This window comes from Marmota flaviventris, chromosome 12 (genome assembly GCF_047511675.1).
Source record: "Marmota flaviventris isolate mMarFla1 chromosome 12, mMarFla1.hap1, whole genome shotgun sequence".
Classification (NCBI taxonomy): Eukaryota; Metazoa; Chordata; class Mammalia; order Rodentia; family Sciuridae; genus Marmota; species Marmota flaviventris.
The window spans coordinates 108,015,581-108,029,572 of record NC_092509.1 but is presented as its reverse complement, the minus strand read 5'-3'; the positions used below and the strand labels follow the sequence as shown (position 1 = coordinate 108,029,572).

At 53.0% G+C, this 13,992-nt stretch overlaps 1 protein-coding gene across 3 annotated transcripts in view; it reads left to right on the top strand.

Annotated features, from left to right (window-relative positions):
* Uck2 (uridine-cytidine kinase 2) overlaps positions 1 to 13,992 on the top strand; it is a 58,273-nt gene that overhangs the window by 28,090 nt on the left and 16,191 nt on the right. The window contains exon 1 of one of the 3 annotated variants that reach the window (XM_027922871.3): positions 4,844 to 4,963. The exons of the other annotated variants lie outside the window; for them this stretch is intronic. Within the exon in view, the coding sequence (XP_027778672.2) occupies positions 4,844 to 4,963 (120 nt within the window). Of the gene's footprint in view, positions 1 to 4,843; positions 4,964 to 13,992 lie in introns of those variants that run through there. 3 annotated transcript variants of the gene reach the window in all.

Sequence of the window (13,992 nt, the reverse complement as noted above, 5' to 3'; positions counted from 1 at the left end):
CTTTCTGCACCATGCACTCTGGTGAAGTTGACTGACCTTCATAGTTTTTTATCATCTCTATCAAGTGCAAGGGTCTGACCTTGTCTATGGCACCCAGGTGTTCTGAGGACAAATTATGAAAACAGATGTGAAATGTTTTTAAACCATAAAGAACGCTTCAGGATAAGGTGAAATGTCTTGTAGTGTAGAGGGTATCAAGTATTGCATTTTAGGATCTTTATGTGTGGTGAGACGTGTAATGCACGAATGTCTTCCACGGACGCTTAAGTCCTTGAATGGCGCAGTCTGTGCATGTACCGCGTGCACAGGCTGCTTCACACTGAGTCGTGCCCAGGCGGCACGCAGTACTTCATACGGTATGAGCGCTGAGTGGCTCTTACAGTGTGTCTAGGGAACAAGGAAGGGCTGGGTTGAACTGGCAGATGGGCAACTAGTGGGTGGTATGGACCCTTCTGATAACCTCACTGGATTCGATTTTGGTGCCTGGGATGGAACTAGGGCCACGCACACACTAGCATGTGTTGCACCCGCGGCCTTTGCAGATGATAGCCTGGATTTGCAGTTGGTAGAATTAGCAGATGTGGAGCACTAATGGGTTATATGTTATTCAAGATATATGTCCACACCTGTCACAGGTGATGAAACTGGCTCAGAGATCGGCGTCTCGCCCAGGTCACAGAACTGGGCAGTGGAGTAGCCAGTACTTGAGTCTTCTCTTTAAATCCTGGTTTCTGTGAAACTGATGGGGTCCATCAAAAGTAGTTGGTACCTTTTGGTACTAGTTTCCATCTGCTGCATTGATTTGTTCAGCAAACATTAAGTGCCTGCTGTGTTCCTGGTGTCTGGCATTTGGCGTGCTAGGTGAGTTTTGTTTGTTGTGTGTTTTCCTACAATGGCATTGTTTTCAGGGTGCTGGAGAGTGAACGTGGGGCCTCTCACATGCCAGGCGAGTGCTCTCCCACTGAGCTGCACCCCAGTCTTTCTCTAAGTAACTTGTGATGAGCTTCAAAGGCATTGAGCTTTAAAAAAAAGTCTTTTGATTTCAACCTCTAAGTCCTTGGTTTTCAGTCTTAATTCTTGTTTGACAGTCCTGTGTATGTATGTCCTGCAGTTGGCCAGAGGAGTGACCAGTGGGACAAGAGACTTAACGATGATTTCAACCAGTTGGCCAAGGGTTGTGACCCTAGTGGCATCAGATTGCTGGTGTGGTTTGCCAGGAGCAACTTGACTGACTTTCCTAGCCCATGAGCTCTGGGCTTACCTGGTGGGAGTGGAAAGCTTCAGTAGGTAATTAATTGGAACACACTTCCAGAGCCGAATGTCACTCCTTTGGCAGTGCAGGTGACAAGTGGAACATGTTTTCAGAGCCTGAGAATGCGCGTGCGTGCGTGCGTGCGTGCGTGTGTGTGTGTGTGTGTGTGTGGTGTGCTTGGGATGGAACCCAGGGCCTTGCTCACACATGCTAGGTAGGTGCTCTAGCCCTGAGCTGCACTCCCAGTCCTTTTTAAAATTTATTTTAAGACAGGGTCTCACTAAGTTGCTGAGACGGCCTTGAAGTTGGGATCACAGGCGTGTGCCACCAGAGTCTGAGAGTTAGGCGTGGGGCCTCAAGGGGCCCTGTGGGTTTCTCTCTCACTCCTGGCCCGTGTTGACACCGATGAGAAGCAGAGTTCCAGGAAGCACCTGTGGGTCTGCCCACCTCACTCCTGCCCTGCGCTTCCTGGGTGAGGGGGGTCTGTTGACGCCTCTGCTCAGGTCTCTGCAGAGGTTTGAGGGGCCAGAAGAGCAGGTGTGGCTACTCCTCCCGCCTGCTTTCCCAGCTGATCCTGAGTCAGTCTTGTGAGGGGTGGTGTGTTTGAGCATTCTTCTGAATGCTGCCTCTGCCACCACTTGGAGCCCAGGAGGCCCTGGCAGCCTGCAGCAGGTGCCACCTGAGTCATGCGTGCACTTGCCAGCACCGAGTGCCTGCCGCCTCCTGGTTCCTGGCTGCAGACAGAGGAGAGAGCTGCTGACGATGCGGTGGGGAGTGGCCTGGTGGGGAGAGCTGAGCAGGGGTGCCTAGGGGGAGAGGCCTGAGCCGCAGTGGAAGGGGCAGCAGAAGTGGTGCAGGGTGGAGAGGGCTTGAGCGGCAGTGGTGCCCACGCCCAGCACGCAGCCCAAGCGAGGCAGGTGCAGCCGTGGGGCCGCTTGACAGCTGCCAAGCACAGCTTTGACTGTGCCCTTACTGCTGGCCTCCACGTGTCCTTCCTGGGGCCCAGACTGGTGCCTGCTGTTGGTGTGCCCCATCCCGTGGCCTGCGTCTCCTCCTCAACCCTCTGAGCTTTCTCCTTAGGCTGCCAGTGTTGTCCCCGCTCTGGAAAGGTTGAGTGCTCCCAGAGGGGAGAGAGCCAGGTCTGCACCGCTGCTGGAGGGACTGAGGGAGTCCAGGGTCAGCGCTGTGAGACTGCAGGGGGTGGGTGTAGTAGCAGGATTGGAGTTGCTCCTTCCAGACCACCACAAAACATGAGTTCAGGGCATGCCAGGTGTGCACGGGGTGGGCCTGTAGGACTAGCAGCAGTGGTGGAGCATTCCAGCCACTGATCAGGGTGCACAGAGATTGAAATTTCTGTGTCCTCCATCCTGAGAGGGAAGGTGTGCTGGTCCTCTATCACGGGGGAGAAGGTGGAGGCTCAGAGGTAAGCAGCCACCCGAGGCTGCTCACTGGTCAGGGGTTCCAGGAAGCACCTGTGGGTCTGCCCACTTCGCTCCTGCCCTGAGCTTCCTGTGTGTGTGTGGGGGGGTCTGTTGACGCCCCTCCCTTCCTGGGGGTCAAGCAGAGTGGCGACGGTGCCGGGTCTGCCCCCTTGCAGCTTTGCCTTAACTCACTGTCTGCTGCTGGGTGAGCAGGTAAGCAGCCAGCTGCTCTGCTCCTCTGGGAACTTGTCCCTAGAGAGTGGCCGCGTCCAGGAAGGTTTGTGGCTGTGCCAGGCTTTGCCATAGAAGTGTCTGGACTTGTCACAGGCTGTGCTGAGTGAGCAGCTGCTGCTTCCTGCCCCTCCGTAGGCCCCTGAGTAGACTCCCCGCCTGGTGCTCAGGCCATGCCTTAGCCCAAGGGCTGCCGCCTAGAGGAACAGGCTCTGGGCCACAGGGGCTCTCCCTTCCCTGCCAGAAGCTGCTCCCTGTACAGTGGGCTGTAGGACCCTTCATGCGGGGACAGATGAGTTGCTGTGAGGTGGGTGACCCCGGGGCCAGGCACTCCAGCTGTGTGCACCGTGTGACAGTGCAGGGGGAGCTGGCCCCGTTGATGTGTTTGTCACTCCAGGCTGTGGGTGCTGCCTGGTTAGCAGCAGAGTCGGGCCGGGTGACTCATGAGTCAGATTCTCCAGGTCGGCGCCGGCCGCCAGCGTGAATCCTCTGCTGGGACTGCTTTTATTGCTGCAACATGTTTCATAACTGTGTTTTGAAGAATAAAAAAGGTCAAGTTCAGAGTTGCACATTAGGCACAGGGACGGAGGGCTGAAATTAAATCTATGTGAAAAGCCACATTCCACCTGTACTTTGAACTTCCTGGGACAAGTGTCCCTAGTGAATGCTGTCCAGCAGAGGAGGCTGCTGGAAGCCTGCGAGTGGAGGTTGATGCTTTTTGCGGCCCCTGGCTTTTCTGGATGTCTAGAGGAGCAACTGTAGTGTGGAGCCATCGCCTCCCTCCTGTTGGAGTCCGCTGCTGCCCTTGGCCACTGTCTGATTCGGCTCACCTGGACTGCACCTCTCCAGTCTCTGAGTAACCTCTTTATCCTGAGCATTCCTGCTCCGTGAAGTGACATCCTGCCCTTAGGGCCCAGGTCCCAGAACTTTCTTCTGCTTTTGAGACCTAAGTAATACCCTGTCACAAGAGCAACGGGATTGAAAGTCCCTCCTGAGCTCAGATCTGGGGAGGAAACGCCTGCCTTTTCCTTTAGACACTTGGGTGGCCAGCTGTCACTCCTTGGGGTTGCTGCTGTGCAGAGGCAGCTCAGTTTGCAGAGGCTTGGGCTCATTGTAGTTCATTGCAGCCCAGGCCCCTGCTGTGCTATGGGGCAGCCCCCGGTGCTCAGTGCAGGCCCACTGCCTGCGGGAGGCTGTTGGCCCCCTCTCCGCCTTCATGGTTGTGCTTACCCCTCTCCCCGTCCTCTCTCTCTTTTGGGACCACACACCACTGTTTCTGAGCTGCCTTTGCCACTGTCGGTAGGAGGGGAGAGGACTGTGGCTGTGGGCCTTGAGGTCCCTTCCCCACTGTGGTGGTGTGGGACATTTATACAGAGTGGATTCTTAATCTCAGGCCATATCTGTTCACTGTGTTTCACTCACTTGTTTTCCATTAGCGTCTTTGGAACCGCGTGGCAGTTTGCCCAAGTCTGTGTGATCAACCTAAAATGCTTGACCCTTTACCAGGAGTATGTTGGTGCTTCAAACTGCTCTTTGTTGAAAAAAGAAAATAAAGCAACCCTCAGTCTCTCTGGGCTGCTGTAACAAAACACCTTAGAGTGGGTAGTTAACAAATAGTGGGAACTTACTTCTCCGAGTTCTGGAGGCTGGAGGTCCTCGACAGAGCCACAGCAAGCAGCCTTGGTGTCAGGCAAAGCCAGTTCTCTGCGTCACAAGGGCTTGTCGTGTGTCTGCATGTGGCTCCAGCACCCTGTACAAGGGCACCAATCCCATTTGTGAAGGATCACTGCCCCCCACCCTGTGTCCCTACCATTGCCTTGTGGGTCTGATTTCCACACGGGGATTCCAGGAAGCACAAACTGCAGACACAGCAGCAACGTGTCAGTTCTCGACTGTCACCTGTCAGCTGTGTAGGCCTCAGGCCTACCCAGTGTTGATTATGTGCCTGTGTCAGATGGGGGACTCCTGGCTGGCTGTCTTACAGATAAAGAGGCTGAGACTCGAGGATGGAGAGCCACCTCATCCGAGCCCAGAAACCACATCTGGATTCAGACAGGCTGTGAGTCTTCCTAACCATTCTGCTTCCAGAAAAGTAACACCAACTTCATGGCCCCAAGCAAAACTTAAATCAGGGACTCTGCAGGTGTTCCACTGTGTCTCTGCCACTACTCCTTCCGCGCTTCTTTCATGTTTTTCCCTTCCTTTCTTTCTTTTTTTTGACCAATGATGTTAATAAATGGACATAAACTAGGGAAGTGGTTCCAGAGTGTGTGGGGAGGCTGACCAGGTGGGGACACACGGGCTGCAGTTAAACAGAAAACCGCTGAACCTTACGGAAGTCTCTCTTGAGGGGTCTGCAGAGTCACCGGCCTTCTTTGGAGAAAGCCCTTCGGTTGTGGCCAGTTTCCTGCCAGGTCCTGCGTGGTTGAGCTGTAGGAGCTCCTCGGGTCCCCAGGGTGGGACCCCATCCCTTGATTCCCTTCCTCCTCTGTCACAACGCCCGTTTTCACAGGAGCGCTGATTCTGATGACGTCTCACCAGCAAGAAGTGCTCTAGGTGCCAGCAAGTCACCGATGCTCTGCCACGTTGGTGCTCGCCACTGCAGGCCTTTGACTGTGTTGAGGTGACCTCCACGTGTGCATGAAGAAGGGGGCAGCACGAACGCGAGCTCACTGTCCGTTGTTGAAGGGCAGCTTTGTTGTGTGGAGGCCACGCTCCGCCCTCAGAGGCTCCGAGAGCTGGACCTGCATGGGGCTCTGCTCCTGGGGATGACAGACAGCGGCACAGGGGCTTCTGGGGGGCTTCTGCGGGGTTTCTGCAGGGCTGGCGCAGGCGGGACAAGGAGCCCGGCGAGGCGGAGCTGCTCATGTCCGCCTCCAGCTCAGGGGCTGTTTCTCGGGTCTGTGTGGGTTTCCTGGGGGTGCACGTCTGCAGAGCAGGCCATTTAGGTGTTGCTCTGGCAGTGACAGCTGGACCACCCCCGCCTTCAGAAAATCCCTGCCTGGGGTGGGAAATGCCCCCTGCTTCACAGGGGAGCCTGGCTGCCACGTGCCAGGCCTTGTGACTACAGGAAGTGCCTCCACCCACCCCCCTTCAGCCCTCACTTCCAGCAGGTGATCAGGACTCTGGGGGCCGCTGGGTTGGTGCCCTCTGTGATCTGTGTGAGGACTCGGGGGTGAGAGCCCCTGGAGAGGAAGAGAGAAGGCATGGAATGGGCAAGCCAGGGGCGTTAGGAGAGAGATCTCAGGATGAGGATGTTTTCCTAAGTACAACATGATTTAAAAAAACCAGAAAAATAAACTAAGATCAATCAGCCATTAATTAACAGATTTCAGTACAAAATATTTCTTTAAAGTAGAAAGATAGTTGACTGAAAAAGAATTTATGACCCATGAAAGTTCTAGGCCAGCCTCAGCAGCTTAGTGCAACCCTGTCTCAAACAAAATGGGCTTGTAGTGTAGCTCAGTAGCACATACGTTTGTGTTTTATGAAAGGAAGAAGCCAACTCTTTCTTTTCTTTTTTAAAATAAAATATAATAAATGACAATATAAATTGGATATATGAAGATACAGAAGTTATCTTGGGGATTGAACCCAGCAGTGCTCTTCCACTGAGCTATATCCTCTGCCTTTATTTATTCTTTTTTTAAATTTTTGATTTGTTATATATGACAGCAGAATGCATTACAATTACATATAGAGCACAATTTTTCATATCTCTGGTTGTATACATAGTATATTCACACCATTTGTGTCTTCGTACATGCACTTTGGATAATGATGTCCATCACATTTCCACCATCATTCCTAACCCCATGCCCCCTTCCTCCCCCTCCCTCCCCTCTGCCCTATCTAGAGTTCGTCTATTCCTCCCATGCTCCCCGTCTCTACCCCACTACGAAACGGCTTGATGCTGGTTGTTTTAATGAATTATAATAATACCATTATTTATCAGGTGGTCAGTATGTGCTCAATACTGTTAAAACACTTCATGGACTAGATTTCTTTTTAAAGTCATGTTTGTTGAGATATAAGTTATGTGGTATAATTTGCCCTATTTAGTTTTATAGTTATATGAATTTTGATAACATAAAAATGACAATATAAATATGGATATGTAGTACTATAGTGAAGATACAGAATGTTACCTTGTTCTCCTTTACTTTTTTAAAAAATAGAGAAATTAATTTTGATATATTTTCACTTAACCCAATGGATTACCAACATAATTTGCAAAGAAAATAACTGTTAGTAAGATATTTCATGTTCATTCTTTGTCCTAGTAATTCTTTGGAGTCTAAAGTCTATTTAGCACATAGCACACCTCAATTCAGACTGGACACATTTTGAATACTCAGTGGCTTCATGTAACCAGTGGCTGCCATATTGGCTCCTTTCTCCATCTTCCACCTTTTGGTGAAAAGGTGAAAGATGTTGTAGGCTGCATGATGAGTCCCTTGTTATGTGGTTCCTTGTTGAGTTCCATCAGAAAAGGACACCAAAGAGATGAACTTAGAACATACAAGAGTAGAGCGAGGTGTTTTATTCCTCCCTATAAGACTTTATTAGGCTGTGAGTTGGTTTCTACATACTTTTGGTGGGAATAACTTCAGTTAGGTCACCTTCTCCTAATGGCTCTCTCTTCTTTCACCTCCTGCCTCTCCAAGTTTATGGAAGGAACTTTATTTATTCTTATTTATTCATTTGCTTATTATTTTTGAGAAGGGTCTTGCTAAGTGGCTAAGTCTGGCTTTGAACCTGTGATCCTCCTGCCTCAGCCTCCAGAGTTGCTGGAATTATAGGCGTGGGCCACCACACCGACTTGTTTGTTTTACTTATTTGTCTCTGTCTCTCTTTCCCTATCTCTCTTTCTCTCTGTCTCCCTCTCTCTCTCCCTCTTCTCCCTCTCTCCCCCTTTCTCTCCCTCTTCTTCTCCCTCTCCCTCCCTCCGTCCCTCTCTCTGTCTCTCTATCCCCCCCCCCCCCACCCCAGCTATTACACTGCAGCTTTTATGATGAGAGGAAGCAGAGCTACCTCTTCCTGTGTTGTTCTTTGTGATCCCTGTTTGCTCAGCCACCTTGGTGTGGAAATCCCTCCGGTTGGGTGTTGGGTTCTTGTGGAAGACGGCCATTTCTCCAGCCCCTTCTTTTCAATGCCCTTCATCTTTTTACTGTAAAACCTGCTCTTCCAAATTGCTGGTCTCCCCTGCAGCCCTCCAGCGGGGCCTCAGGAGAAACCTCCCCTGCCTTTCTTCCTGGAGGCCTGTGCCTCTGGCAGGGTGGCGCTTCCTCCCCTCACTCCAAGCCTTCACCCTGCCTGCTGCCCAGAGCCCCAGCTGTGGCCCCCCCACGACTTCAGACTGTTTCTGAAGGGCCCACTCATTGCATGACTCCTCCCTGTAGTTCCTCATGATCTCGGTGTAGATTGAGCTGCTCTTTTTCAGCCATTAACTCTACCCTACCACAACTACAGTGCTCTGGCTTTAATTTTATGCATGGACCATTTTCTGGGTCCACCACCTGCTCTTATTTTTTTGGTACTGGGGATCGAACCCAGCATTGCCTAACCGTGGGGCCATATCCCCATCCCCAGCCCTTTTTATTTTTTATTTTTGTTTAAAGAAAGGGTCTCACTAAGCTGCTGAGACTGGCTTTGAACTTCCTGCCTTCGCAGGGATGACAGGTGTGCTTCCTGCGCTTGGCTCCACCTGCCTGTTAAGGGACTACCTTGTGATTGGTTTTGCCCGAGACTTCCTTTTCTTCCCACTGTAGTTTGGGCTGTGCCCTGGAGGTTTTGCAGCTGTTTGGTGAAGGGCAGTGTAGGGTGGGGAGCTGGCTCTGGTCCCTGCTTTCTCAGGAGAGAACTGAACAGAAGGACGGGGTGCTGTTCTTCCCTGGGGCTTGAGTTATAACCGTGGTGCGGTTTCAGCAGTGTCTTGGTTCAGCTCCGTGAGGATGTCTTGTGCAGTCTCCTAGATGTGAAGGAAATAAGTGGGTGCCTCATGAAGGTTCCAGCAGAGTTCCAGAAATGACGTTCTCGGTGGACTGTGCAGAGTGGTGGTAGAGGGAACTGGACGCGCCCTGGAGACGCGCTCCTCAGAGCCTTTGTTCCATGCCGACAGCTTTGTGCACAGGATGCCAGCACTCTGGGAGGGCGAGCTGCGTGAGTGTCACCAGTGTGGTGCAGTCGGTCCCGTCCTGTCCTGAGCACCCAGACTGATTCTAGAGCCACCTGCATTTTCCTTGGATGCCATGTGGTGGGTGGGCGGTTCTCCTTGTCTTACTTCTTAAAAACTCACTCTGTCCAGAAGCGCCCTGGGCATTTCTGAGGCAGAAGCTCTGAGATGCTGCTGCTCACACGTCTGCCCAGAGTGATTGCTGCTGGCTTTGAAGACTTCTGAAGCTCACTGCTGGATCTGCACAACTCCTGTCTCCCAGGGGACAGCACGCCGTCTGCTCAGCGGGTCTGTTTCATGTGGGTGATAATGATTTAACTGGGGTGCTTGGTGAAGCAGGCACAGGAGTTCCAGAGAAGCGTTTACTATCAGAGTAAGCAGTTATGCAAGAAAAGATTATCAACTGTAACGACATGCACAGTCTTTATGGGCATGTGTCTTCTGGGAGGGGAGAAAAATGGTGCGGGGGTACTTAGTAGAAGGAAGCCCTCACATCTGTTGTGACTTGAAAAAAACCCAGACCTCCTTTGGTGGCCCAGTGACTGAGGAGGCCGAGACAGGAGGATTGCAAGTTTTGCCTTGGCAGTTTGGTGAGGCTTCAAGCAACTTATCAAGAACCTCTCAAAATAAAAGTTAAAAGATCTAGGGGATGTGGCTCAGTGATTAAGCACCCGGATTCAATCCTTGGTACCAAAAAATGAAAGGAAACTTTTAAACAAATTGAATCTGGCAGGTGTATCAGTTTCCACGGGTTGCTGGAACAAATCCCTCCAGACTTGAAACAACAGAGATTTGTGACCTTAGTTGAGTCCAGAGGAACCAAATCTGGGGGGTCGGCAGGAGAGTGGCCACGCTTCTCTCTGGCCAGGGGCTGTTTCTGGCACAGACCCCAGTCCCAGACTTGTTTTGGTGCGACTCTACCTGCCTCTCTGCACCCTCACCTGTCCTGATTCCTAGTGCAGGATCATCTTGGCTCAGATTGGTATCTTTATCACACCTGCGAGACCTTTCCCAAGCCAGGTCACATGCTGAGGTTCTGGGAGGGTAGAGGTTCAGCCCACCGCCTGTCCCGGGCTCCCACTTCCAATTCAGTCTGCCCCAAGGGAAAGAGACGTTCACACCAATCAATTATTAATTAGCAGTACTTTGAGGAAGAAGGAATTTTGAAAGGTGAGGGCTGAGTTTTTGGGATTATAAATGACAAAAAGCAGAAGAGGGTCGTTCATTTTATGTTCACTGTGCTTTTTATTTTGAGGTGATTGTAGATTCACACACAGCCTCTCTGAGCCTCCCCGCTTCACTGCATGGGCTTTAAGACAGGTCCCCTTGTCCCTCACCCCACTAGCCACCAGGTCCTTTCTGTTCCTGCAGCTCTGTCACATGTAGGGTAGTAGGGGTGGCGCGGTATTCTTTTCTTCCTTCCTTCTGTCTCTGCCTGACTGGAGATTCCAGGTGGTCGAGACCACCGGCAGCCTCCTGCTGGGGCGCAGGGGGAGGGCCTCTGGGCAGCCCTTGCTCGCAGAGCTCCCCGGGTGCTCCTGCACACATCCGAGTGCTCCTGCACACCCCTGTGGCCTGGTGCTCCTTCACTGGACGAGGCCCAGGAGTAGGGTGCTGGCTCCTGTGGCAGGTGCGTGTTTGTGCACCACTGCGTGAGGTGTGCAGAGGGCCCTGCTGCTGTATGAGGCCAGTCAGGCCAGGTGCAAGGCCCACAGGTGCTCTGCTGCTCATGAGCTGCTCCTGGACCCGCCATGCCAGTTGGAATACTTGTGTGGGTCTAAACAAGAGTTAGCCAGCAGCACTTCAGTTTCACAGATTAGTCAAAGATGGTCATGACGTTCAAAGCATGACTGCCTTCTCTCTCTCTCTCTCATGGTGGATGAGCCCTGATAATTTGTGATAGCTTCCAAAGTGGCGAATTCTCTGTCCTTCATACAGTAACATGGTCTTTGTAGCTTTGGGGGTTGTTTTCTGTGGTCCCCTGTGGTTCAGACCCCCTTCCCCCAGTACTGGGGATGGAAGGCAGATGTGTTTGACCACTGAGCCTCATCCCCCAGAGCTCATGATCCTCCTGCCTCAGCGTCGCAAGCACCTGGGATTACAGAGTGTACGACTGTGCTTGGCTTTTTCCTTAACGTTTTGGGGTTGGGTGCCCTGGGTGTGTTGGTGAATGATAGGTGTGGCAGAATCTAGCAGGAAACACAGAAGGAGTTGGGGCTGTTATGGAGGACTTGAGCCCTTCTCTTCAAAAGTTGTGAGGAGTAAGTAGTACATTGAGTTTTCCTTTTATGGTACTGGGGATTGAACCCAGGGGTGCTCTGCCACAGGGCTGCACCCTGGCCCTTTTTATTTGAGAAAGGTGTTGTTAAGTTGCTAAGGCTGGCCTTGAACTTGTGATCCTCCTGCCTCAGCCTCCCGAGTCACTGGAATTACAGGCATGTGCCACTGTGCCCAGCTATAAATTGAGTTTTCAAAGATAGTGAAGGAAACCATCTCTCCAGGACACACAGTGGCTGTTGGGTACCTGCTCTTGTCCCTCGCACCTGCTGGAGGAGAACTAAAGAGGAAGTGAGAACTTGTGCCGACTCGGGAGTCTGACCTCGGTTTCCAGTTTGGAGAGGGATTGTGGAATGGCAGAGTCAACCCAGATGTGCCTTGTCCAGCACAGTGCCCTGGTGCTGTCCATCCACACATGGTGCCTGCCCTTGAGTGGCTTTCAGCCCAGGACGCACTGCAGGGGCCCCCACAGGGCACGCTGTGCTCTCCCTTCTCCTTGCACTGGCTGCTGGGTTCCAGTCTCCTGCCTTCTGAAAGGTGCACCCGGTGACTGCACCGTGGGCTGAGGTTTTCAGCGCCATCCTCTTATTTCTCTCCCAAATGTGCACAGGCATTGTAGACAGCCTTTCCTACCGAGGAAGGGTCAACTCTGAAGGGCCCAGCCAGTGGGGGCTTTGCAGAGCTCACAGGAAGCAGGAATGAGCTTCGCTGGGGCTGAACGCTGTGGCCCTAGGAAGGGAGGGAAGAGGTTCCCTCAGCTCCTGTGGTGGTGAAGGGCGCTTGTCCCACAGTTGGCCTGCCAGGGCGAAGGCTGTGTCTGCCAGCCGTTCTCCAAACCTGTGCTCCTGGGCCAGGTCTGCCTCCCTGGCTCCATTTCCTGATGCCCAGGATGGGGGTGAGAAGACCCATGTCAGGGTTGCTTTGAGGGTCAAGCTGGCCCTCTGTCTCCAGGTTCTTGTCCCTGTGTAACAGGCTCAGGCTGCAGCTCACCAAGCACGATGGACTTTTGGCACCTTTTATGTGGCACTTGTGTTGCCTTAGGGTGGAAGTCCTCTGAAGGGAGCTGTGAAGGAGAGAGGAGCGTGTGCACGGGCCGTGGGCAAACTCGAGGACTTGAGCATCCTCAGGTTTTGGACCTGGGGGGTTCCTGGAAGCTCCTTCAGATCCTAGGGGGCAGCTGACATCGTAGAGGAGTCCCTGGTGTGCAGTGTGTTCCTGAGGGGGGCCCACTAGTGCTCGCCAGTCCAAGCTGGTTCTGATCCAGTTTGATGTCTCAGCGCTGGTGCCTGTGAAGAGTGCCGAGCCAGACTTGAGTTTTATGAACCCAGGAGTGTTTAAGGCCCCTTTTCAGCCATAGAGCTCAGTGAGTTGGTCAGCACATCAAAAAGCCCGGGGACTTAGGTTGGTGCCTGTTGATGGTCAGGATCTTTCTCAGATGTGTCCTCAGCGCTGGGCCTTCTCTGGAGGGACTCCTCTGTAGGACCCGCCTGGAGGTCAGGAATTGGAGCTGGAGCTTCTGGGGGCTTCTCATCCAGTGCTGGCCCCGTCCTCTGGGCCTCCTGTGGTGCTGCCAGGAGGGTGGAGGTTGCTCACCTCTGTTCTGACACCTGGGGAGATACCTTGAGGCTGGCAGGTGACTGGGAGGGTCCTGCCGGCCCCCCTGGGAGGGCTGGGCTAGTGAGTTCCTTGTGGCTCCTGTGGACTAGGAGGAAGCCCCCAGCTTTTCAGAAGCAAGTCCACATGGCCTCATGCCTCCCTTACAGCCACAGACCCTCTGTCAACAGGCTCTGGACAAAGTGTTTACCTCACTGTGTTAGGCTCTGCCCCTGTGACAAGGTCCTTGCTGTGGGGCCTTTTTGTGGGGAGCAGACTTCATTGCTCATAGTTGCCAAGGCTGGCAGCCCTGGGCCAAGGTTCTGGCTCAGCTTCCAAGTAGCATCTGTCACAGTGTCCTCTGGAGGGACGGCCGTGTACTCACTTGGCGGGAGGAGCAGAGGGTGAAAGGGAGGACTGCTGTGTCCACACCCTCTGGAAAGCGAGACCTGCTGCCGGCTGGTCCCACCAGTGAGGCCTCATCCCCAAGGCTCCTCGCCTCTGAAAAGCCCCCTGCTACTTGTCATTGTTGGTTAGATTCAGTTTGAAGTCTGCCGACACTATGAGACCTCAGCACTAACTCGGTCAGTTCCCTCATCTGGGGATGGGATGGACTAACTCTTTCGCCGCTGCACACGTGAAGGTGTCCTGAGTCGCTCTCCTGGTCTCCATGGGTTCCGCTTCTCCTTCCCGAGATCCTGCGTTGACCTCATCTCGACTTTGTGTTCAGAACCAGCCCACAGCCCTGGCAGACCTGTCCTCCTCTTTCAGTGCCACACTGGCAAGGACAGGATTATTCCAGATACACTGCAAGGCGAGGCAGAGTCCAGGTCCCCAGCACTGCATCCGCCTGCCTGGGAGGGGTCCTGGCCCATTGGGCTGGCAACCTGGTCCCTGCCTGTGCCTGAGTCACCCAGCCTTTCTGGGCCCTGGTGTTCTGTCCACAGAATTGGCCTACCAGTTGTTCCCATCACAGGGAACAACTAATAACTAAATGATGTCACCGAGCCCAGGGTTTAGCACATGGCAAGAGACACCTTCGG